The 23169-nt window shown below is 36.8% G+C and overlaps 1 protein-coding gene across 1 annotated transcript in view; it reads right to left on the reverse strand.

Moving 5' to 3' along the window:
- Positions 1-574: 574 nt before the first annotated feature.
- Positions 575-23169, reverse strand: part of OSBPL11 (oxysterol binding protein like 11) — an 83875-nt gene continuing 61280 nt past the window's right edge. The window contains exons 10-13 of the mRNA XM_042954579.1: positions 22634-22820; positions 12312-12494; positions 5149-5302; positions 575-1112 (exon numbers count right to left, since the gene is read on the reverse strand). Coding sequence (XP_042810513.1) covers positions 1047-1112; positions 5149-5302; positions 12312-12494; positions 22634-22820 — 590 coding nt within the window. The 3' untranslated portion in view covers positions 575-1046. The remainder of the gene's footprint in view (positions 1113-5148; positions 5303-12311; positions 12495-22633; positions 22821-23169) is intronic.

Here is a 23169-nt window from a genome sequence, read left to right on the forward strand (position 1 = left end):
AGAAAACCATACCATACATGCACTCAGCCACATATATAACTTCTGAATTACTGACAAATATGAATAGTTGTTTTAAATTTGAATGGACAGAGGTAAGATGAAGCATACTTATTCAGAGGGATAGCACATAATACTGGATATTAATCTACAAGTGAAAAAAAGGTAAGGAAAAAAAAAGTAACAGTTTTATTTTTTAAATGTTTGCTTTGTTCTTTAATGCCTCAGTTCTTGAGAAAGGCCAAGATCTCATCATATTGACATGAACACATTTAAAAAATTGTCTCTCAAGTGTAACATTTAATAAAACTAGGTATTGAAAAATGTTCTGAAATTTTTCAAGTCAATGTTGTTTTCAAGTATAATAAAATGCTCAGAAGAAAAAATTCTCCATGGTTATAATTCTAATCAATTTATAAATATACTTTTTAAAAGAGAGTTCCAACAGAGGTGGATAATGGATAAGTTCCTCAGACACAGGCACACAGTCTCTTTGAAGGAACAGAATGCCTTGTTACTACAACCTGGTTGATTTTTTTAACACTGATTTCAGGCACAATGGCTGAATCCACTTCTGGGTCATCGTCCTCCTCCTCTTGGGTTTGTTTGTAAGAGCAGTGAATACTTCAGTTACTGACAGAAAGCAAAGCACAAACTCTGAAAGAGACTTCACTCTTTACTATAAAGAAATCAAAATCACTGAGTTCTCACGCTTATGTGTATCTGCTGCCCCCATGCAAAAATAGGGGATTTAAACCTAACTTTAGGAGTAGGAGCTGGATAAAAGATGAATCATCTAATAATTCACGTGAAAGGTTTTCGGATGATATTGCTCGTATCACATGAACAGGTTGGTGAGAGGCCCGTCGCGCGTCTTCAACACTTTGGTCTTGCTGCAGTTCTGTGGTGCCCTAACAGGGACATTCGGGTTTAGCCAGATTCAGTCTGTGCAATCAGGAAGCAGGTTACTCAGTGCAATGACTCCATTCTGGGAGGGTTTAGGGTAAACAGAGAAGAAGTTCATTTGGTCGAGTCTCAGATAGTGTGTGTCACTCCACAGGCTGTGTTGCTGGAATTGTTTTCCAAAGGGGCTTATGATAAACCCAGCCATCTCCCTGAAACAAGTAGAAAAATAAATTAAAAGATGATTCCTCTAATATTTTCACAATCAGTAACCAAAACTAGAAGCAACATCTTCACTAAGGTGGAATTCTACTGTCACATACATACATACATACATACATACATTTATTTATTTACTTATTTATTTAATTTTTTTCACGTTTACTTATTTTTGAGAAACAGAGACAGAGCGCAAGTGGCGGAGGGGCAGAGAGAGAGGGAGACACAGAATCCGAAGCAGGCTCCAGGCTCTGAGCTGTCAGCACAGGGCCCGACACGGGGCTCAAACTCACGAACCGCGAGATCATAACCTGAGCCGAAGTCGGTGCTTAACCGACTGAGCCACCCAGGCGCCCCATCTACTGTCACATTTAAAAACAAGAGTTTTTGTGATGGAAAAAATCTCTGTGCTTAAGACATCAAATAATGTCTGTGGTTTAGCTAGGATCAGGGGAGAAATTCTGGTCCGGGGGCACCTAGTTGATGCTCCATCACCACTTTATTTGCAGAAGTCATTTGTAGCAATTCTGCCAATTTTGCCAAGACACTGCAGACTTAGCCTCACCCACAGAGTGACAGGCAGCAGGTGGAGCACAAATGGTCATCAAGCTACTAGCCGTTCTCTACTCAACTCTAGTAGTTGAGTATTATTTTCTAGTTCTTTCCCAACTCTACTCCCATTAGTTTTCCCTGGCTCCTGTGAATAGGATACTGCGAGGAGCAAAGTTAGAGTCAGAGAATGAACTACAACCAGAGAAGACCAAGTGAGGAAAAGAAACGCATGAAGCCACATACTGGAGTACAGGACTTGACACAGTTGAGGTCAGGGTAGCTAAGAGTAGAGTTCAGTGTTTATGGGACTAGGCAAAATAAGTCAGATCTGAGGGGACCCTGGGTGGCCCAGTGGGTTAAGCGTCTGGCTTTGGCTCAGGTCATGATCTCACAGTTTGTGGGTTCAAGCCCCATGTTGGGCTCTGTGCTGACAGCTCAGAGCCTGGAGCCTCCTTCATGTTCTGTGTCTCCCTCTTGCTCTGTCCCTTCCCTGCTTGTGTGCTTTCTCAACAATAAATAAACATTAAAAAAATAAATAAAATATAAGTCAGATCTGAAACTGTCTTTAACCCATAGATCCTTCAATTTATTTATACTATATATCTCTATCTATCTATCTACCTATCTATCTATCTATCTCTTCTTATTCCAAAAATGACTTAAGACAAGCAATTACTTGGCTCCTAATGACAAGGACTCACTCTCTCTTTGATTGAATTTCATTAAATGATGAATTCTTTTTTTTTTCAATTTTTTGATTTTTTTGTTTTTAAAGTTTAGAGACAGAGAAAGAGTGAGTGGGGGAGGGGCAGAGAGAGAGGGAGAGAGAGAATGTCAAGCAGGATCCACACCGTCAGCATGGAGCCCGATGTAGGGCTTGAACTCATAAACCATGAGATTGATCATGACCTGAGTTGAAACCAAGAGTCAGACGCTTAACCGAGCCACCCAGTGCCCCTCTTTTTTTTTTTTTAAAGTTCACTTATTTATTTTAAGAGAGACAGCAGGCATGAGCAAATGGGGGAGAGGCAGAGAGAGAGAGAGAGAGAGAGAGAATCCCAAGTCGGTTTTGCACTGTCAGTGATGCAGGGCTCAATCCCATGAACCATGAGATCATGACCTGAGCCAAAACCAAGAGTTGGACACATAACCAACTGAGCCACCCAGGCACCCCAGCTCCTTGACTGAATTTTAGTCAGACTCCTTTGAGTTCTCTTCTTGACTAGGCCTCATCCATGGCCTATTGAACCCAGTTTTAGCAAAGAATTTTGATAAGCCAGTTCACTAAGAATCCCCCCTACTCCAAACCCTGATTTCTAAACTCCTCTTCTTCCACCCTTGATATCTAATCAAGTTCCTCCACCTCACCCCCATCCTTGATGTTCGACCAAGATTCTCTTTTCCACCCACTCCTTCGCATTTCCACTTGTCCTTGTACTCAGAGTTAAGTATAATACCTCTTCTTTACTACAATAGTCCTGAATGAAGTTTTCCTTGACATTTTTAGTAAGTGTCAGAATAATTTTTCTTTAATAACGGCAACCATTAGGTTGTTTATATTAAATCACCTGGTTGATAATTCTCAACTCCTATAGTACTGTTTTTGAAAAAGATGTAACCATCACAGAACACTAGATTGACAGTGGCTCTTAATAATATCTGTCCAAGGATACATGAGAAGTAGCAACTTTACATGTCATGTTAGTAGCAAGAATTAGGGTGCCTACCTTTTAAAATCTCATTAATTGTACCTTTTTAAAAAAAGATTTTAAGTAATATCTATACCAAACATGGGGTTCAAAACAACCCTGAGGTCAAGAGTTGCATGCTCTATCAACTGAGCCAGTCAGGCGCCCCTATATCTTGCAGCCATTATAGTCGCTCTCAGACACCAGAGTTCACTTTTAATGAATTAGAGAGGTCTTCCCTTAGGAATTCTCTTCCTAGATCTGTTCCTGATACCTCAGCTTTCTTAATGAGTTTGAAATGAAAAAAACCACAGTTATCAGACTATAGCTTTGAATAATAATTACAAAGTTTTATTTTTTCATCTAAAAGAGCAGATATGTACTTTCTTTTTATTATTCCTATCTATGAAAATGACCAATATTTATAATAGATACCCAATGATTAGAAAAATGAAAGTAATGAAGCAACTATAATAAACTTAAACTTATAATAAATAAAAAATAAATGGAGTTTTAAGGTTAATAACTATGCAAAAATCAAAATTAAATTACTTTTTCCAAATTCCTTCCTGATGGACCAATATTAAAATTCAGTGGGCTTCTTTAGACTTGGCTATGGTAAGAAAACTTTTTTTTTTCCTTTTAAGTAGACTCTCTACCCAACATGGGGCTTGAACTAACAACCCCGAGATCAAAAGCTGCATGCTCTTCCCACTGAGCCATCAGGCACCGCTGACAAGAAAAAAAATTTTTTTAATTGAAAAAAAAAAATGTTTGTTTAATTTTTGAGAGAGAGAAAGAGAGAGAGAGAGAGAGAGCAAGTCGGGGAAGGGCAGAGAGAAAGGAAGAACAGAATCCAAAGCAGGCTCCAGGGTCTAAGCTGTCAGCACAGAGCCCAATGCGGGGCTCGAACTCAGGAACAGTGAGATCATGACTTGAGCCAAAATCACACACCAACTGACTAAGCCACCCAGGCGCCCCGAGAAAATTTTTCTTGATAACAGCTCTGGTCTGCAATCATTCACCTTACTCTGAGTTCTACCAGAAACTAATAAACCAAACCAAACAAAAATCTTTAAATTTAGATAAGAATCTGGCAATTATTTGGTCTAGCTGCAAAATCAGTGCATGAAGTCTTCTACCTAAGCCATGGTCTCATATAGAACTAGCGGTGCATTACTATAAAATGTACTCCCCATTATTACTGGATTTTTTTTATTGTTATACAATTCCTTTTTATGTTAAGCTCAAAATTCCTGGTAGTTTGAACCTACCATGGGACTGCTATACAAACTGATAAAAAATTTCTATGTGATAAAGCATATACATATCTGAAGGTTATAATGCATGGTCCCAAGTTTTGGTTTTCTAAGCTGAACACCCCACTTTATTCTTTTTTCTTAAATGTTCCAAAGATTCTAGCCACTGCACTAGCCTTTGTGTAGCCAATTAAGTTTCTCATGTCTCCCTTTAAAATGTAGTCTCTGGAAATGAACAGCAAGTTTCAGTGTAGTTTGAAAGGCAATAAATTGTCAATTGTCTATTCTATTATTGTGACTGGAGATTATGTTAGCATTTTTGTTTGTGGCCAACTTAATCCCAAAATCCATTTCATCTGAACTGCTGGTAAACTATTTCGTTTTGTCAAATTGTGAAAAGTTCCATGAAAAAGCTCACGGTTATGCTGGACTATTTTTAGAAATAAAGATGTCTAAGTGATAACAACTCAAGAAAGCCTAGTAAACTACAGTAGATAACAAGTTTTAGTCTGAAGACATGTAGGACAAACCTCTTTAATAAAATATTTGGTTTTCCAGGGTGTGCCTGTTTCAGTACGATGCCTTTCTTCAGTCCTCTGGCGTTCTTCCAGGGTACGTTTATGCTCTGTGGCTTTCTCGATTTCAGATTCCCTCAGAGAATCTGTCACATTTTTCCACAATCGCCTATAATTTGAAAAAACACACATTTTACATTCTTTAGAAAAATATAATTAAGTAGAACTTATACCTTGAAATTAACAGTAATTTTTAAAAATTGTTTCCTAAATCAGATCTATAATTTCATGCTTATGAGTTATAAGAATACTGACAACTATGTTTCTGATACTAATGTCAAAGATGCTGCTGCTTCTGTTTTCTTTTTAAATTAAGAATAATTTGTATCTTCACAAGTTATAAACATATTGTTTTTTTAAGAAGCTTAGGAAATAATAAGCAAAAAGGTAAATACAGTTTTTAAAAGCTGAAAGGTAAGAGAGACCACTTTCAGCTGAAAGGTAAGAGACATGATGAAATAATAGGGACCAGAGTTACCTTCATGCCTTTAATCAAGTAGGAAACCAGACAAAATATATTGAAACAACGGTTTGTAGATATTGAGCAAAAGCCAGTACAGAACACTGATTCCTGTTAATCGGGAAATAAATGAGGGGAGTCCTATGGGTGCTCCAACTCACTGACTAGAGTTTATAGGCACAGCAGAGACAGGAAAGCTCAACAAACTCCAAGCAAAAGAAAACTGCAAGATAATTCTTTGGGGGAAAAAACAGTCTGTTCAACAAATGGTGCTGGGACAACTAGATATCTACAAGCAAAAAGAGGACCTTAGACCCTTACCTCATAATACAACTTTTACAAAAGATAGGAGAAAAATCTTTTTTTTTTTTTTTTAAGTTTGTTTGTTTGTTTAGAGAGATAGCGTGCAAACAGGGGAAGGGGAAGACACAGAAGGAGAGAGAGAATCCCAAGCAGGCTCCGCACTGTCATCACAGAGCCTGATGTGGGGCTCGAACTCACAAACCATGAGATCATGACCTGAGCTGCAATCAAGAGTCGGGATGCTTAACTGAGCCACCCAGGTGCCCGGACAGAAGAAAATCTTTAAGTCTTTGGGTTGGGCAAAGATTTCTTAGATATAATACCAAAACCACAATCCATAAAATAAAACACTGATAATCTCATCTCAGAAAAATAAAACCCTTTATACTGAAAGGAAAAAAAAACCACTAAGAAAATTAAAAAATGAGCAACAAAGAGAAAATATTTGAAAAACACATATCCAATAAAAAATCTGAATCCAGAATTCACAAAGAACTCCTACAATCCAATAGGAAGACAATCATACATTTCACCAAAGAAGATACACAAATGGCTAATTAATTAGCATGTGAAAATATGTTCAACATCATTAGTCATTTGGAACATGTGAATTAAAATCACATTTTAAGACACTATTTCACACCAACTAGAATGGGTATAAGGCAGGCAATAACAAATGTTGATGAGGATGTGAACTGGAACACTTATACATTGCCGGCAGGAATGTAAAAGGATGCAGCCATCTTGGAAATTAGTTTGGCAGTTTCCTGAAAAGTCAAATGTAAAACTTGTAGACAACCCAGCAATTCCACTTTCAGATATTTACCTAGAGAAATGAAAACATAGCCACCCAAAATTTATATGAGAATGTTCATAGTAGTATTAATCATCAAAGTCCAAAACTGGCAATGTCCATCAATTAGTGAATAGATAGGCAAAATGTGGTTCCATATAATGGAATACTATTCAGCAATATAAAAAAATGAACTATCGATACATGCTGTATCATGGATGAACCTTGAAAAATTATGCTAAATGAAAGAAGCCAAGCACAAGGTATCACATATTGTATGATTCCATTCATCTGAAGTGTCCAGAAAAGGCAAATTTATAGAGACAGAAAGTAGGTTCCCTGAGACTAGGGATATGAATGGACATTAACTGTAAGTGGGCATGAGTGATCTCATGGGAGGATGAAGATTGTGAAACTGATTTATGGCAATGACTGCACCATTCAGGAAAGATGCTAAAAATAACTGAATTTATACACTTGAAATAGGTGGATTTTATAATATGTAAAATACATCTTGATAAAGTTGTTTTAAAATTTATTTATTTTGAGAGAGAGACAGATACAGAGGGATACAGAGAGAGAGAGAGAGAGAGAGAGAGTGAGTGAGCATGTGCAGGGGAGGGGCAGGGAGAGAGGCAGAGAGAGTATCCCAAGCAGGCTCTGCACTGTCAGTGCAGAGCCAGATGCAGGGCTCGAACTCACAAACCGTGAGATCATGACCTAAGCTGAAATCAAGAGTCGGAAGCTTCAGAGACTGAGCCACCCAGGTGCCCCTTGATAAAGTTTATTTAAAGTGGCACTTTTAGTATTAAAGTAGAATTCAAAGCAAGAACTATGACCACAGATAAAGATGATTATTTCATAATGATCAAGGGTTAGTACATCAAGAGACATATAATCCCAAATGTGTATGCCCCTAATACAAAGCTTCAAATAACATGAAGTAAAGACTTACAGAACTACAAAAAGAAATATTCAATTATAATTGGTAGTTTCAATAACTGATCTCAGTTACTGATCTCAACTGAACAAGTACACAGAAAATTAGTAATCACACAGAATGCTAGAAAAATACTATCAACCTACTTGAGCTAATTGATATTTACAGATTACTGTCACCTAACATCAAAAGAATATACATTCTTGCTAAGTGCACATGAAACATTTACCAAGACAGAATGTATTCAGGGTCATAAATCTCAAAAAACTTGAAGGACTGAAACCATACAAAGTACACCCTTTGGCCAAAATTAAGCTAAATTAAAAATGAATAATGGGAAGATAGCTGGAAATTTTATAAATATTTGGAAATTAAATAATGTTTTACTAAATAACTTCATGAGGGGCACCTGGGTAGCTCGGTTAAGTGTCCTACCTCAGCTCAGATCATGATCTCATGGTTTGTGGGTTCAAGCCCCTCATCGGGCTCTGTGCTGACAGCTCAGAGCCTGGAGCCTGCTTTGGATTCTTTCTGTGTCTCCCTCTCTGCTCCTCCCCTGCTCACACTTTGTGTTCCTCTCTCTCTCTCAAAAACCAACATTAAAAAAAAAAAATTAAATAACTTCATGAGTCACAAGGGAAATTAGAAAATATATATCAAGAATTCGAAAGTTGTGAGATATAGACAAAGCAGACTTAGAAATATATTAAATATATATATTAGGGGAAAAGGAAAAACAATGGCCTAATCAGGGGTCAGACAACTATGGCTGGTTGCCCATTTTTGTGAATAGATTTTTATTGTAACATAGGGATATCTATCTATCCTTTCACTGTTTGTGGCTGCTTTCATGCTACAGTGGTAGAGTTGAGTAGTTGTGGTAGAGACTATCTGGCCCATTAGGCCTAAAATATTTATTCTCTGGCCTTTTATAGAAGTGTGCTGATCCCTGACCCAAGCTTCCCTTTTAAGAAACGAGAAAAAGGAAGAGCAAATGATGCACCAAGTAAGCAGAAAAGAGGAAATAAAAAAGAGCAGAAATCAATGAAGAAAATAGAAATACAGACAAAAACCAATGAAACCAAACACTAGTTCTCTGAGTAAAATTAATAAATCTTTAATCACATTGATTAGGAAAAGAAAATATTACCAACATGAAGAATTAAAGTAGGGACATCACTACAGATCCTACACACATTAAAAGAAAACTAAGGGAATATAACTTATATGCCAATAAATTCGACAAATTAGATTAAATGAATCAATTTCTTGAAAGATACACAAACTGCCAAAGTTCACTCAAGACAACCTCAATATCAATATAAAGGTATTGAATTTGTAGTTAAAAACCTTTCCCTAAAGAAAACAACAGACCAACCAATATCCCCCATGAATGTAGATATAAAAAATCCTTAATAAAATTTTAGCAAAGAGAATCCAGGAGTATCTCTTAAACATCTGCTTTAGGGGTGCTGGGTGGCTCAGTAGGTTAGGCGTCCAACTCTTGTTTTTAGCTCAGGTCATGATCTCACATTTCATGAGACTGGGCCCCCCGTGTCAGGCTCAGTGTTGAGAAGAGTGGAGCCTACTTGGGATTCTCTGTCCCTCTCTTTGCCCCTCCCCCCTCAAAATAAATAAATAAACATTAAAAAAATCTGCTTTAATATAGCTGGATTCTTATAGCTGTTTCTACATTCAGTCTGTTGTGATATGTTGTTTTAGTTAAAGTATATAAAGAAAACCTGGCCTCACACTGATACATAGTTGAAAAGAGAGTATTTTATTTTTTGAAGTTTATTTATTTATTTTGAGAGACAGAGAGAGTGAGCAGGGAGGGGCAAAAAGAGAGGAAGAGAGAGAGAATTCCAAACAGGCTCCCCACTGACAGTGCAGAGCCTGATGTGGGGCTTGAACCCATGAACTGTGAGATCATGACCTGACCTGAAACCAAGAGCCAGATGCTTAATCAACTGAGCCACCCAGGCGCCCCTAGATTGCACATATAAGTGAGATCATACAGTATCTGTCTTTTTGACTTATTTCACTTAGCATGATACCTTCAAGGTCCATCCATGTTGTCACAAATGGCAGGATTTCCTTCTTTTTTATGGTTGAATAAAATTCCACTGTATATATATGCTGTAACTTCTTTTTTAAGTTTTTTAAAAATATTTTTTTAGTAATCTCTACACTCAACATGGGGCTCAAACTTACAACCCTGACATCAAGAGTTGCATTTTCTTACAACTCAGCCAGCCAGGTGCCCGTATATACTACAACTTCTTTATCCATTCATCTGTTGATGGACACTTAGGTTGCTTCTTCCTATCTACCTACCTTCTTGTCTGTCTATCTATCTACCTATCTTCCACTGTCTCCCACCTATACCTTTTTATTATTTTATTTTTTCATTTCATTTATTTTTTCATAATGATAAGTGTACTTTTTAATCCCCATCTTCTATTTTTCCAACCCTGTCCCCTTCCTCCCTTCTGGTAACCATCAGTTTGTGCTCTATAGCTAAGAGTCCGTTTCTTGGTTTGTCTTGTTTTCCCTTTACTCATTTGTTTCTTAAATTCCACACACGAGTGAAATCATATGGAATTTGTCTTTCTCTGACTAACTTACTTTGCTTAGCATTATACTCTCCAGCTCCATCCATGTCATTGCAAATGGTAAGATTTCATTCTTTTTTATGGCTGAATAATATTCCATTGCATACACATAACCAAATCTTTTTTATCCATTCATCTATTGATGGACACTTGGGCTGCTTCCATAGTTTGGCTATTGTAAATAATACTGCTATAAACATAGGGAAGCATGCACCCCTTTGAATTAGTGTTTCTGTATTTTGGGGGTAAATACCCCATAGTGCGATTACTGGATCATAGGGTAGTTCTATTTTTAATTTTCTGAGAAAACTCCATACTGTTTTCCATAGTGGCTGCACCAGTTTGCATTTCCACCAACCGTGTACAACGGTTCCTTTTTTTCCACATCCTCGCCAACACTTGTATCGGTCCTTTATATATTTTAGATACTAACTCTTTATTGGATATGTCATTTGCAAATTTCTTCTACCATTCAGTAGGCTGCCTTTCATTTTTGTTGATTGTTTCTTTTGCTGTGCAGAAACTTTTCACTTCGATGTAGTCCCAATAGTTTATTTTTGCTTTTATTTCCCTTGCCTCAGGAGACATATCTATGAAAATGTTGCTATGGATGATGTCAGAGAGATTACTGCCTGTGCTCTCTTCTAGGACTTTTATGGTTTCAGGTCTCATATTTAGGTCTTTAATCCATACGTCGTTTCCATTTAAATTTTATTATTAGTCAAAAATACTGCCAATTGTTTTCCTTGAAGTGTCATGTTCAGATCATCTATTTATAAGAAAAATGTCTGCCCAATACTGAAATTAGAATAGTCATGGTTTGCCATTCATTTAAGTAGAAATGGTGTTTTATGAAAACAGAAATTAATTTAGCTTATAACTCAAACAACTGCACAAGTGCTTTTCCTCCGGATAACTACCGTACTTCAGTATCTACCAGCAGTGCTTTATGCATACTCCCAATCTGTCATGTAGAATAGTAAAAAGATGGGTCCTCAATGATACAGATTTAATGAAACCAACAATCTATACTGCTTTTTCAAGGACTTTTTTTTTTTAAAAAACCTGGCATCTTAAAAAAAATGCAAGTACATGGGCAGTGAAGAACACAATGACTGTGTACAGTTTTGTGCCACTGCCTTGATTACTCTAAGGCCCAGCAGTGCTACCCACAACTTCTGATGCACCATCAGTGCAAGTGCCAACAGAATGAAAGGGCAAATAGCATCGTGGCATTATTATGAAAATAAAATTGAACTTATAAACCTTGTTAAAAAATCTCAAGGACCGTAGGGGGTCCATAGACCAAACCTTAAGAACCTCTCCTTTTGAATCACTATATTGTACACCTAAAACTAATTTCACAATGTATGTTAACTATACTGGAATTAAAATAAAATAGAAACAACTTCTCCTTTAGGGTAAACTCCAAAAGAAAAATTTTCCCCAATCATTACTTTTTTATTTCTAAATGCAATCTGAGTCTTTGGTTAATGGGTATTTAATTCCTTTATGTATATAGTAATAAATAGTTTAGTTCTACTTACATGATCTGAACTTAAGATGTTTAATGCTTCCTTGTATTTCACTTTTTCTTTTTTAAATTGATACAACAATACTTCCACAGGATATAAAATTTAAATAGTTCAAAAGGGGATTCTATGAAAGATTAAGTCTCTTTCCTATCCTACATCCCAGTACTCCTCTCCAGAAGCAACCACTATTTTTCATTTTCTTAGTGAGCATTTTTTTTCTCCTTTTGTGAACTGCCTCTTTATGTCCTTTGTCCATTTTTCTAATGGGGTACTTATTTTCTTGTTAATAATTTGTAAACGTTTTTATGATAAGGATAGTAATCTTTTGACTATTAAATATTGTAATATTTTTGCCCAGCTTACAAATGCAAACTGGTGAAGTGACCTGCCTAAGGTTGCAAATTAGTGAAAAGGCTTCGATTAAGATCCAGAGCTTCTGACTCTTTCTTGTATGGATGTAAGGATAACATACCTGGATTCAAATGGATCTTGCTTCTCCAGAGGTCTTACTCTTTTCCTTGTTACTGCCAACTTAGTTAAATCCACATACTTTGTCTCTCCATTGCTATAAGTGAACTCAAGAACACTATTCCATTCGCCTTGCACTCTGCATACCACAGTATTGGTGATGTTGTGCTTTACTTCACCTGTAACCCTAGAAGCAGGTAAAAAATAAAGATATGCTCTAATAAGTGAAACTGGGCTTATTCTTAGAACTCTGAAACCTATAAACGTACCTTCTGAATTGTTTAAATTGGGTATACAGCTCACTTCAGTTTGTCAGTGCCAAAGTCAGACTCTGTAAATCCCATGAGAGCTTACTAGGTAATTTTTTCAAATAATATCAACTTTAATCTTTTTTTCTAAGTTTATTTACTTTGAGAGAGACAGTGTGAGTGGGGGAAGGGCAGAGAGAGAGGGAGGGAGAGAATCGCAAGCAGGCTCCCAGGCTGTCAGCAAGAAATGTAAGATCATGACCTGAGCCCATACCAAGAGTCTGATGCTTAACCAACTGAGCCACCCAGGTGCCTTTCAACTTTAATGTTCAGAAAGAATACTGGGAATCAAACCAGAGACTAAGTTACCATGAATGATCACAAGGTGTGATCTTTAAATGTTTGCTACAAACAAAACTATTATAATATTAAAACTAAACAGAAATATAAAAAATATTAACATTTTTATTATGGTTTTAAGATGTTACAACATTACAATTGAAATGTTTTTTAAAAACTAGTCTTGTTTACTTAAATTTTAGTCCTATTTACTAGTCTTATTTACTTAAAAGTTTAGGGGCGCCTGGGTGGCTCAGTTGGTTAAGCGTCCAACTTTGGCTCAGGTCATGATCTCATGGCTCGTGAGTTCGAGCCCCGTGTCGGCCTCTGTGCTGACAGCTCAGAGCCTGGAGCCTGCTTCAGATTCTGTGTGTGTGTGTGTCTCTCTCTCACTGCCCACTCACACTCTGTCTGTCTCTCTCAAAAACATGAGAGAGGGATTCTGTGTCTCCCTCCCTCTCTCAAAAAAATAAATACACATTAAAAAAAAAAGTTTGAGGTCCCTATATTTGAATTTCTGGGTATGTTGATTTTGTATAAAATCACATAAGCCTAACTTTAAATTAAATATAGAAACCAGCTAAACCAATAAGAGGTTGAAAAATAGAAAAAATAAATTAAAAATTTTAATATTCTCTTGCCAAAACAGAAAAATTAAAAGAGTACCAGTATACAAAAATTATCATCATTGACACAGAACTCAGAGAGAACTCAAACACTACCGTTGAAAGTTTAATGAAGAGTTATCTGGCCAGTGTATCAACAGACAGGATGCAGTTCAAATGAAGATCGGAATAAACAGGTCTAATTATTTTTAATGAAGTGTTTTGTGTTCACTGTAGGACACAAGAAACAACAGGGTCAGATAAGATAGAGGTTCAGAACTTAGAGAACAGTGGGCAAGTGTTAGGGTCTAATCAGTGCATCAGTGATTGCAGTTTATCTGGATTCAAAAGCAATCCACAGGACCAAAGCCCAGAGGTTCAGGCTACAGGAACCCTAAGTAGCAGTTGTCAGGTATAAGCCAAGAACCTAAGAACCAGAAAGACACAGCAGAATTTAGGGCACCCATAGCTTTCAAACAGGCTAAGTTAATTAAAGGTCTGCAAACTCAGAACTCAAGGCAGAGATATAGGGGCCAAAAAGCAAATGATCAATGAACCAGATTTTGGAGATTAAGGTAAGAGAGGTTTGGAAACCAACAGCAAACCAAATATCCAAAATCAAAAGTTAGGCATAACTCTAGCTCACTAGATACAAAGAACACCATGACTACAAGTGTGCCTGATTACAATAGAGGTGGGAACTCAGTTATATTTCAAAGTATAGTAAAACCTTGGCTTGCGAGCATAATTCGTTCTGGAAACATGCTTATAATCCAAAGCACTTGTATATCAAAGCGAATTTCCCTGTAAGAAATAATGGAAACTCAGATGATTTGTTCCACAACCCAAAAATATTCATACAAAAGTGATTACAATACTGTAATAGAACACAAAATAATTAAGAAAATACAAAATATAAAGAAAAATAAACACATTAACCTGTACTTATCTTTAAAAACCTTCATGGCTTGTGTCAGGGAGATAAGAGAGAGGAGGGTTATTGTGCAGGACTTTCACTATCACTAATGGAATCACTGTTATGTATTGGCTCAATGGAATCTTTTTCTGCATCAGGGCCATTGTATATGCTTGCATGGATGTTGACTACAGTATAGTATTAATAAACTCTTGCCATATATTGTATTTAATCCAACTGGCAATAAGGCAGCAGAGGAAAGGGTCTATATCTGCAGGCAGCCTGACCTAGAATGAAGCAAAGCATTCCTAAGCTTACTCTTGTATGGAAAAGCAAAGGACTGTCCATAGGTGGTTTGAAGTGACAAAAAATACACTAATGCCAGTTGTGGGCACCTTCCAACATTCTGAAAATCACTGATTTCTGCCAAACACTACAGCCTGAGACCGAGCACCTGAACATGCGAGACGATCACCACAATTCCACAGCAAGCAAGAAAGAACCATTGGCTCAGTTGTGATCATGTGACATTCGGCATCATGTACCACTCGTATTGCAAGACATCACTCATTTATCAAGTTAAAATTTATTAGAAATGTTTGCTCGCTTGCAGAACACTCACAGAACAAGTTACTCGCAATCCAAGGTTTAACCGTATATAAATTTAAATAATTCTACTGCTAAGGGCTTCTTGCCTGACTGAATATTTCTTGTGATGTCCATGTTTCCTCTCTGATCCCACTTGCCAACATTGTTCCCTTCTTTGGAAATTTGTTTCCAACCAAACAGGATATGAGGAGATGACACAGAACACTTATCTCTTCTCTTTTCCATCCATACATACCCAGAATGAGATAGATAGACAGACAGATAGATAGATAGATAGATAGATAGATTTTTTTTTAATTTGTTTATTTTGAAGGGGGCGGGAGAGCAAGTGAGGGAGGGGCAGAGAGGAAGGAGAGAGGCTGTCACTCCCAACACTGTCACTGTCAGTGCAGAGCCCAACACGGGGCCCGAACTCACAAACCACAAGATCATTAACAGACTAAACCACCCAAACACCCTCAGAACTATGTTCTGAGAATTAAGGGACCATAATCTGGTCCTCACTTGATCTGTAACTCCCATAGCACAATCTCTCAAGTTATCATGATCTCCCTCACATGCCTTTCCATTCAACAAATAGCAAACCCTAGGTCCCTGTTCATGCTGGGGTGTTGTCAGTTAGTGCAGCTACATGGTAAGAGCGGCACGAAGAGAACTGGGGCAGGGAACAAGAATTACACATACGAGAGGTGGGCCATTTCCATTCCTTTGCATGAGAAATATGCAAAAGCAACACAAGGAGGAAGAAGGGCCTTGCCTCATTCTGCTTATAATTCTTCATAACGGCCTAATGCAGGGTTGGCAAAGTTCTTCTGTAAAGGACTGGGAAGTAAATTATCAGGATTTGCAGGTCAGACTGTCTCTGTCACAACTGCTTAACTCTGTCACTGTTGCATGAAAGCAATTACAGACAATAAGTAAATGACTATCTAAATATATAAAGCATGTAGATCTAGATCTTGTATCAACCAATAACATTGAATATGGTCCTTAAGATACTAAGCAAAAAGCTACATCTTAAGTTATTATCCTATTCATCTCTAAAGTGAGGATGATTGATAACTGATAAGGCATTTGTTCTCTCACTTTCTAAAAATGTGATATCAAGTTAGCCTTTTATGTGGTCTAGACTCTAGCTCTACAGCTACTTGGAATACCAGAAAATCATTTAATATATTAACTTGGCTTCATATACAAAGTTTTTATTGACTGGGGGTGCCAGGCTAGCTCAGTTGGTGGAGCATGCAACTCTTGATCTCAGGATTGTGAATTTGAGCCCCATATTGGGTATAAAGATTACTTAAAAACAAACAAAAAAAATCTTAAAAAAAAAAAAAAAAGTTTTTATTGATTGAAAGTTAAGACTTTAGCTTTGGGTTTTATTGATATATATCTGAAATGCTTACCTGAAGGATAATTACATTTTATGCAGAACTACTGAAGAAGACACTATTATGTTTCTAAATGCCACTATATAAGGATACCTGCAACACATCCCTTTAAAATTTAATACCAGGAAAATAGTTTGTCTTTTCTCGAAAAAGTGATAGGCTTCCTTTATCAGACAATGAGATATATGTTGAACATCATGTTTCTTTTTTTTACTTCAACATAGGAGTCAGAATCAAATTTTATTTTCAGGGGTGCCTGGGTAGCTCAGTCAGTTAAGCATCTGACTCTTGATTTCGCCTCTGGTCGTGATCTCATGGTTCATGGGATTGAGCCCCACATCCATGCTGTCAGCACAGGGCCTACCTGGGATTCTCTCTCTCCCTCAAAATAAATAAGTAAACTATAAAAATTTTTTTATTTTCAGGTATAGTAATTATCTAATCTCCTTTCCAATGCTATGATTATTATAATAATAGACTGTTTTTAACTATTATATATGACATTTTCCCTAAAAGCTTTACAAATGGTTTCCAAAGATAGGGTGCTGGATTCTAATACTACACTGAAAGCTTCTTGAAGGCAGAGATGGTCTTTCTTTCTATTCTGTATCTCCTGCATGCAGAAAAGTATGTCACTTAGCAGACAGTTCATGTCATCTTAATATCATACCACTAGATAGATAGATAGATAGAATGCTATGTCTATTTATCTATATTGATAATTCTGACTTTGCTTTAGGATGATTTATATGATCATCATCATCTTAAAGTGAGTGTGGAAAATCTGATTAGGAGAGGACATGGGCATGCGGAATAGTTAAGTAGGCTCACTTGGCTGCATTGGAGAGAGTTGTGGAAAATGAGGGAGTAAGGGAAGACAAGTGGAAGATAATATATTTATATCAAATGCAGACAGCAGATAATGTGTCTGCTCTGATAGCAGATAGCAGTAAAAAACTAGGCTGTCTAAGGAGGAAGGCATGAAAGAAAGCCTTCATTATAATATTGTATCAACAGTAGAGAGATATGTTTCTAATAGGAATCTTTTAAATGAGAAATTAGGTGAAACCACCAGTCTTGAGAGAGATCAGAATGGAAAAAATTAGGAAACTTCAGAGTCAGCTAAAAGTGTCCCTCAAGAATTATGGACAGAATGTATATATGCATGCAAAGGAGAGAAAGAGACTGTTAGAGAAAAGGGTAGTACTTCCAAGTGACAGAAAAATCAAATGAATGTGGCATCGTAGACAGGTAAAGAATATGAAGGGGGAAAAGAAGCCAATTTAAGTAAGAGATTGAAACAAGCAAAAGAGTAAATATGATGACTGACCATTAACAAAAATGAGGATATCTATTTGAAATTTTTAGGGGTCTTCAAGAAATCAAAATATGAAAACCAGGTATCAAAAGCCAGTAAGTCTTTTAAAATGCTATTAGATGCTTCCTCTAGGAATCCAGCTGCCAAGGTGGAAGAAGCCCCAGTCACACAGAAAGGCCACATGAGGGTCCTCTGAATGACAGCCTCAGCTGTGATCCTGGTCAACAGCCAGATCTGCTGCCTCCCACTTGAGTGAGCTACCTTGGATATCTAGCTAGGTCAAGCCCTTAGATGGCTGAAGCCTCAACCAATATCCAACTGTAACAACATGAAAAACACAATGAGAGAATCACCCAGCTGAACCTAGTCAGTCCACAGAACTGTGAAAGATAATAAATTGCTGTTTTAAGCACTTACGTTTTAGAGAAGTTCATTAACTGGTAGTAAATAACTAGGATGTCATCCAAAGCTATCTTAGATGCCCCTGATCCTCTACATCCTGTTAGTTACTCCTTGAAGGGTCACCTCTGCATGTCTGTCTGGCCTCCTTTCTTCTACTCTCTCTTCACTCCCTTTACCCTCCAGTTCATTCTTCATCTGCCACCAGACAGGTGTTTTAAAAAATAAATACTTAAAATATATCACTTCCAGAAACAAAATTACTTATAATGTATTCTCGTCAAAAATATGTAACCTGAACCTAAAACAAACAAAACAAAAACGAATCATCAGGCATTCTATAAAATTGCCCTGTAGTCTACAAAAAAATGTTGTAAGAGACAAAGAAAAGCTAAGGAAATATTCCAGAAGACTAAAGGGATGTAACATTGACATGAATGCAAGATTTTTCAGGAGAAAAAATATTGCTGATTATTTGGAAAATTAACAAAATTTAATACGGACTATATATCAGATAACAGTATTCTATTTCTTGAATTTGACAACTGTTCTGTGAGTGTGGGAGAGAATTTCCTTGTTCTTAGGAAATTCAGACTAACATACCTTTAACACAGATGTTTAACTCTCAAATGTTTCAGGAATAATAAGAAGTATATATATAGAGAGAAAAAGACTTTGATAAAGCTAATGAGGCAAAATGCTAGCAACTAGGCCAAGGATATATGAGAGTTTGTACAACTCTTCTGTAGGTTTGAAATGATTTCAAAATAAAAGATAAAAATAATTAAATAACATGCTTATTTACTATTTCCATGCTTAAAATTTTAATTGACTCCCCCACTGCCTTCAAAATAAGGATCAGATTTGCCAGCAAAATAATATACTGTATTCTTATATCAAAGTTAAAAGATATATTCAAAAGGCAAGGATTGAACAGGAATATAAATAAACATACTTAATTGAAAGTAAAAAAAATTATGACCCGGGTTCAATTTTATAGTTTAGATCCAAATTCCAATACAACTTTCTGTGTATGTTGGTGTTTATAAGCCTCAGTATCTCCTGACAGACTGATCCCCACTGCCCTAGCATCTGGTACTAATGTTAAAATATCTACTGATTTACTCCTACCTGGGTCTCTAGTATTTTCATTTCAGTTACTATCAACTATCTGGCATTGAGTAGAATATACTAACACCAAAACTACTTTCTTAGTTTTTCATGTCTTTGAAAATGATTGTTAAATAAAGATGTTAAACTCAAAGAAGAGAAAAATGAAGACAGCCTGCAAGAGCTATTTTCAAACCTCTGCTGGGCTGTCCTAGAGGAGGAAAGGGGATATCAACTGAGTGAAGCTCTAAAAAACTCAGACCTAAGAGTTCCTATCTAAAAAGTTAACCAGTAATGTATTAAAGGATCATTGGGAATAGGTATGATTTGACAGAGTGAACTAGATTCTATCTCCAAGAAGAGAGAAACTCATGCTCAATCATATTTCCAAATAAAATTGCACGAATATTTACAGATCACTTACTATGTACACAGCACTGTACAGATGCAATGGAAGGCCCAAAACAGTATAGTTCTGTCAAAAAGCTTACAGCCATGTTGGGGAAATTAGACCAACCAATCAAGAAAATAAATTTGTGTATAAATAACTTTTTTTTTTTTTTTTTTAATGTTTTTAGGGGCACCTGGGTGGCTCAGTTGGTTAAGCACCTGACTTTGGCTCAGGTCATGATCTTTCAGTCCGTGAGTTCAAGCCCCACATTGGGCTCTGTGCTGACAGCTCAGAGCCTGGAGCCTGCTTCAGATTCTGTGTCTCTCTCTCTCTCTCTTTGCCCCTCCTCTGCTTGTGCTCTGTCTCTCTCTCTCTCAAAAATAAACATTAAAAAATTTTTTTAAATGTTTTTACAGGTAATATGAGTCCTGTAGGATTTCAAATAACACACATACAGGTATACATGCACATATATGCACATGCACACATATATGCACATACACATAAACTCTCAGAATGAAGTTTCAGAGACCAAAAATAGTTTGCAAAAAAGACAATTAAAATTGCTCCATGTCTCCTTATCCAGAAAATAATACTTATGAAAAAAATGACATGCCACTAAGAAATGTATCAGTGTCACTGACAATAAACAGTGCTGGCTTTGGAAGATTTATCACTGTAGTTGTTTTCCCCTAAGCATTCTACTCAAGCATATACACTGAGGAATACTTTCACCAAGGCAAGAATGTTATAGGGATATCCATTTCAGCTCTAACTTCATAGAAATAAGAGGAGTCCGAAGGGACTGCTTGCCTCATGCACTGTGAGTTCTGTACTAACGATGTTTCAACACAGACTGAACAAATCAGTTATCAGGCGTGTTGCAAAGGGATATATGCACGTAATAAATGTTGGTCTTGTGACTTCTAAAGCCCTTGCTGGTTGTAAGGTTCGAATCCTGTGATTACTATGATGGGAGAAGTTAAGTAGAAGTGCATAGAGCAAAGTATTAACCATATTATTACCTTCTCTAAGGATAAGAGGTGACCATTCTGACAATGTCTAGTGGTTATGTTTGGGTAATGTGTGTGTGTATGTGTGTGTTTTAATTCTCTGCTTTAGTGTTTTGAAATATTTAGTGTTTGAAACATTTATAAAGGGCCATTCAATGTCTGGGGACCGATCAATCTTTCTTTCCACTTCTAAAATTGTTAAGTACCAGTTGTCTAAGAATGAAAAAGTAAAATTGCTATATGCAATTGAAAGTCTCAAACATGGCTGCAGGGAGTGTGCTTTGGTAATAATCACTTAAGAAAACTGTTTGGCAGCACCTACTCAAGTTCAACTTCCATCCCCTATGACTCAGCAATTCTCCTTTGGGTATCTATCCAACAGAAATTCATACATATATTCACTACACAATGTTCTAGTAGCACCATTTATAATGGCCCCAAATTGCAAACTACTCAAATGCCCATCAACATTAGAATGAATAAGTGAATTGTGACAGTCATGCAATGTAATACAATCCTCAGTGAGGAGAATGAACTATGCTACATATGGATGAATCTCAAAAGCATAATGTTCAGCAAAAAGAGAAATATGAAAGAACACATAGTGTATGATTTCATTATTATATAGATTTCAAAAACAGGCCAGACTAATCAATGGTATTAGACGTCAGGAAAGTGGCTACCCTAGGAAGAAGGGGTGTAAGTGGTGTGTGTGTGCGTGTGCGTGTGTGTGTGTGTGTGTGTGTGTGTGTGTGTATAACTGTAAGAGGGCATGAGGAGGATCTCTAGGATGCTGGTAATGTTCCATGTCTAGATCAAAATGCTCAAATTTTCACTTTGTGAAAATCATCAACAAGGTATGTATTTTTCGATAAAGAGTTTATAGACAGAGAAAACTAACCCTACTTTAGGGACAGTTAGAATAGATACCAAGGGGGGTGCCTGGGTGGCTCAGTCGGTTAAGCGTCCAATCTCAAGGCTTGTGAGTTTGAGTTTCTTGTCAGGCTCTGTGCTGACAGCTCAGAGCCTGGAACTCGCTTCGGATTCTGTATCTCCCTCTCTCTCTCTGCTCTTACCTCACTCATGCTCTGTCTTTCCTTCAAAAATAAATAAACATTAAAAAAAATAAATGAATATCAAGGGCTTAAGGAAAAGAGACAGTATCCTTTTGTTTTTTTTTCTTTTTTTTTTCAATATATGAAATTTATTGCAAATTGGTTTCCATACAACACCCAGTGCTCATCCCAAAAGGTGCCCTCCTCAATACTCATCACCCACATGGGAGACAGTATCCCTTTTGAAGATTCTATTAGATAACTTGTCTTCGTGTGATTTGGATGATCTGGACCAGTGCTGAAGAGACTGAGAGAAGGCCAGAAGGGAATATAAGAACTGGCCATTTCCTGGATGGAAGCAGAACAAAGCCACCATTCACAGTATTAGTACCTAAAAACACTGGCTTCCATCATTGTGCTTCTTGAACTATTTTGTATGATTAGATACATTTTCATGCTAATTTGTACCAATAACTGCCTTCACTGAGGCCTGGGTCTAGTCTGAACCTCCTTAAAGGCAGAAATTGGGCCACAGACTGCAAGTTCATTTGTTAGTAATTCTATTCTACTTCTCCTTAGCTACTTAACCAGGAAATTTTTATAAGAGTGGATAGATCTGCTCACAGTTCGTGAGTTCAAGCCCCGTGTCAGGCTCTGTCTCCCTCTCCCTCTCTCTCTCTGCCCCTTCCCTGCTCACGCTCTGTCCCTCTCTCTCTCCAAAAGAAACAAACTCTTAAAAAAAAATTTAAAAAAGTAGATAGATCTGTCACTATTTTTAAAACTAGATCAGGATGTCCAGAATGCCTTGAAAAAATAAACACAAATAAAACTCTAACTCCATTAACATAAAACAAAACAGAAAAAGAATAAGGAGTTATAATACAAGTTCAAACTCATACAATAAGAGCCAGGTAACATTAAAATGTTCTTACCGGTGCAGTTTGCCACCATAAAACGGCTTAGTATGAAAAGTGATGCTGGCTGAATACCCAGTTTTTGCACAGTTGACACTGACTTTGCCACCAAGTTCTACCCAAGGAACAGTTAAAATTGATCGGGCATATGCACAAGGTAGAGAAAATGTATACTCTTCTCCATGCTCCAATAGACTGAGAATACCTGAAGGTGAAAACATGAAGGTGGTTAACATCTTTAAAAAAAAAAACAAAAAACAGTTATAAAATACCCATATTATTTTTTTCTCAAACCTAGTAAATGAACATTATTTTGGTTAATTTTCATTCAACTTTGGATTAAACTAACTTCACTTAAAATTGTATTTGATAACATTCCTGGTAATAGTGAATCAAGGTTACTTTTATTATAACTTTGCTATCTCTTTGGTGTTCACAGAACCAGAAAATGTTACAGTGGAAATAGATCAAGATTTCCCTCTAATAGACTCTTAGGTCAGATTTTCAGAACATGTTAATACTGAATCATGTTATGGTCTGATCATTAGCATTAA

Source organism: Panthera leo, chromosome C2 (assembly GCF_018350215.1).
Source record: "Panthera leo isolate Ple1 chromosome C2, P.leo_Ple1_pat1.1, whole genome shotgun sequence".
NCBI classification, from domain to species: Eukaryota; Metazoa; Chordata; class Mammalia; order Carnivora; family Felidae; genus Panthera; species Panthera leo.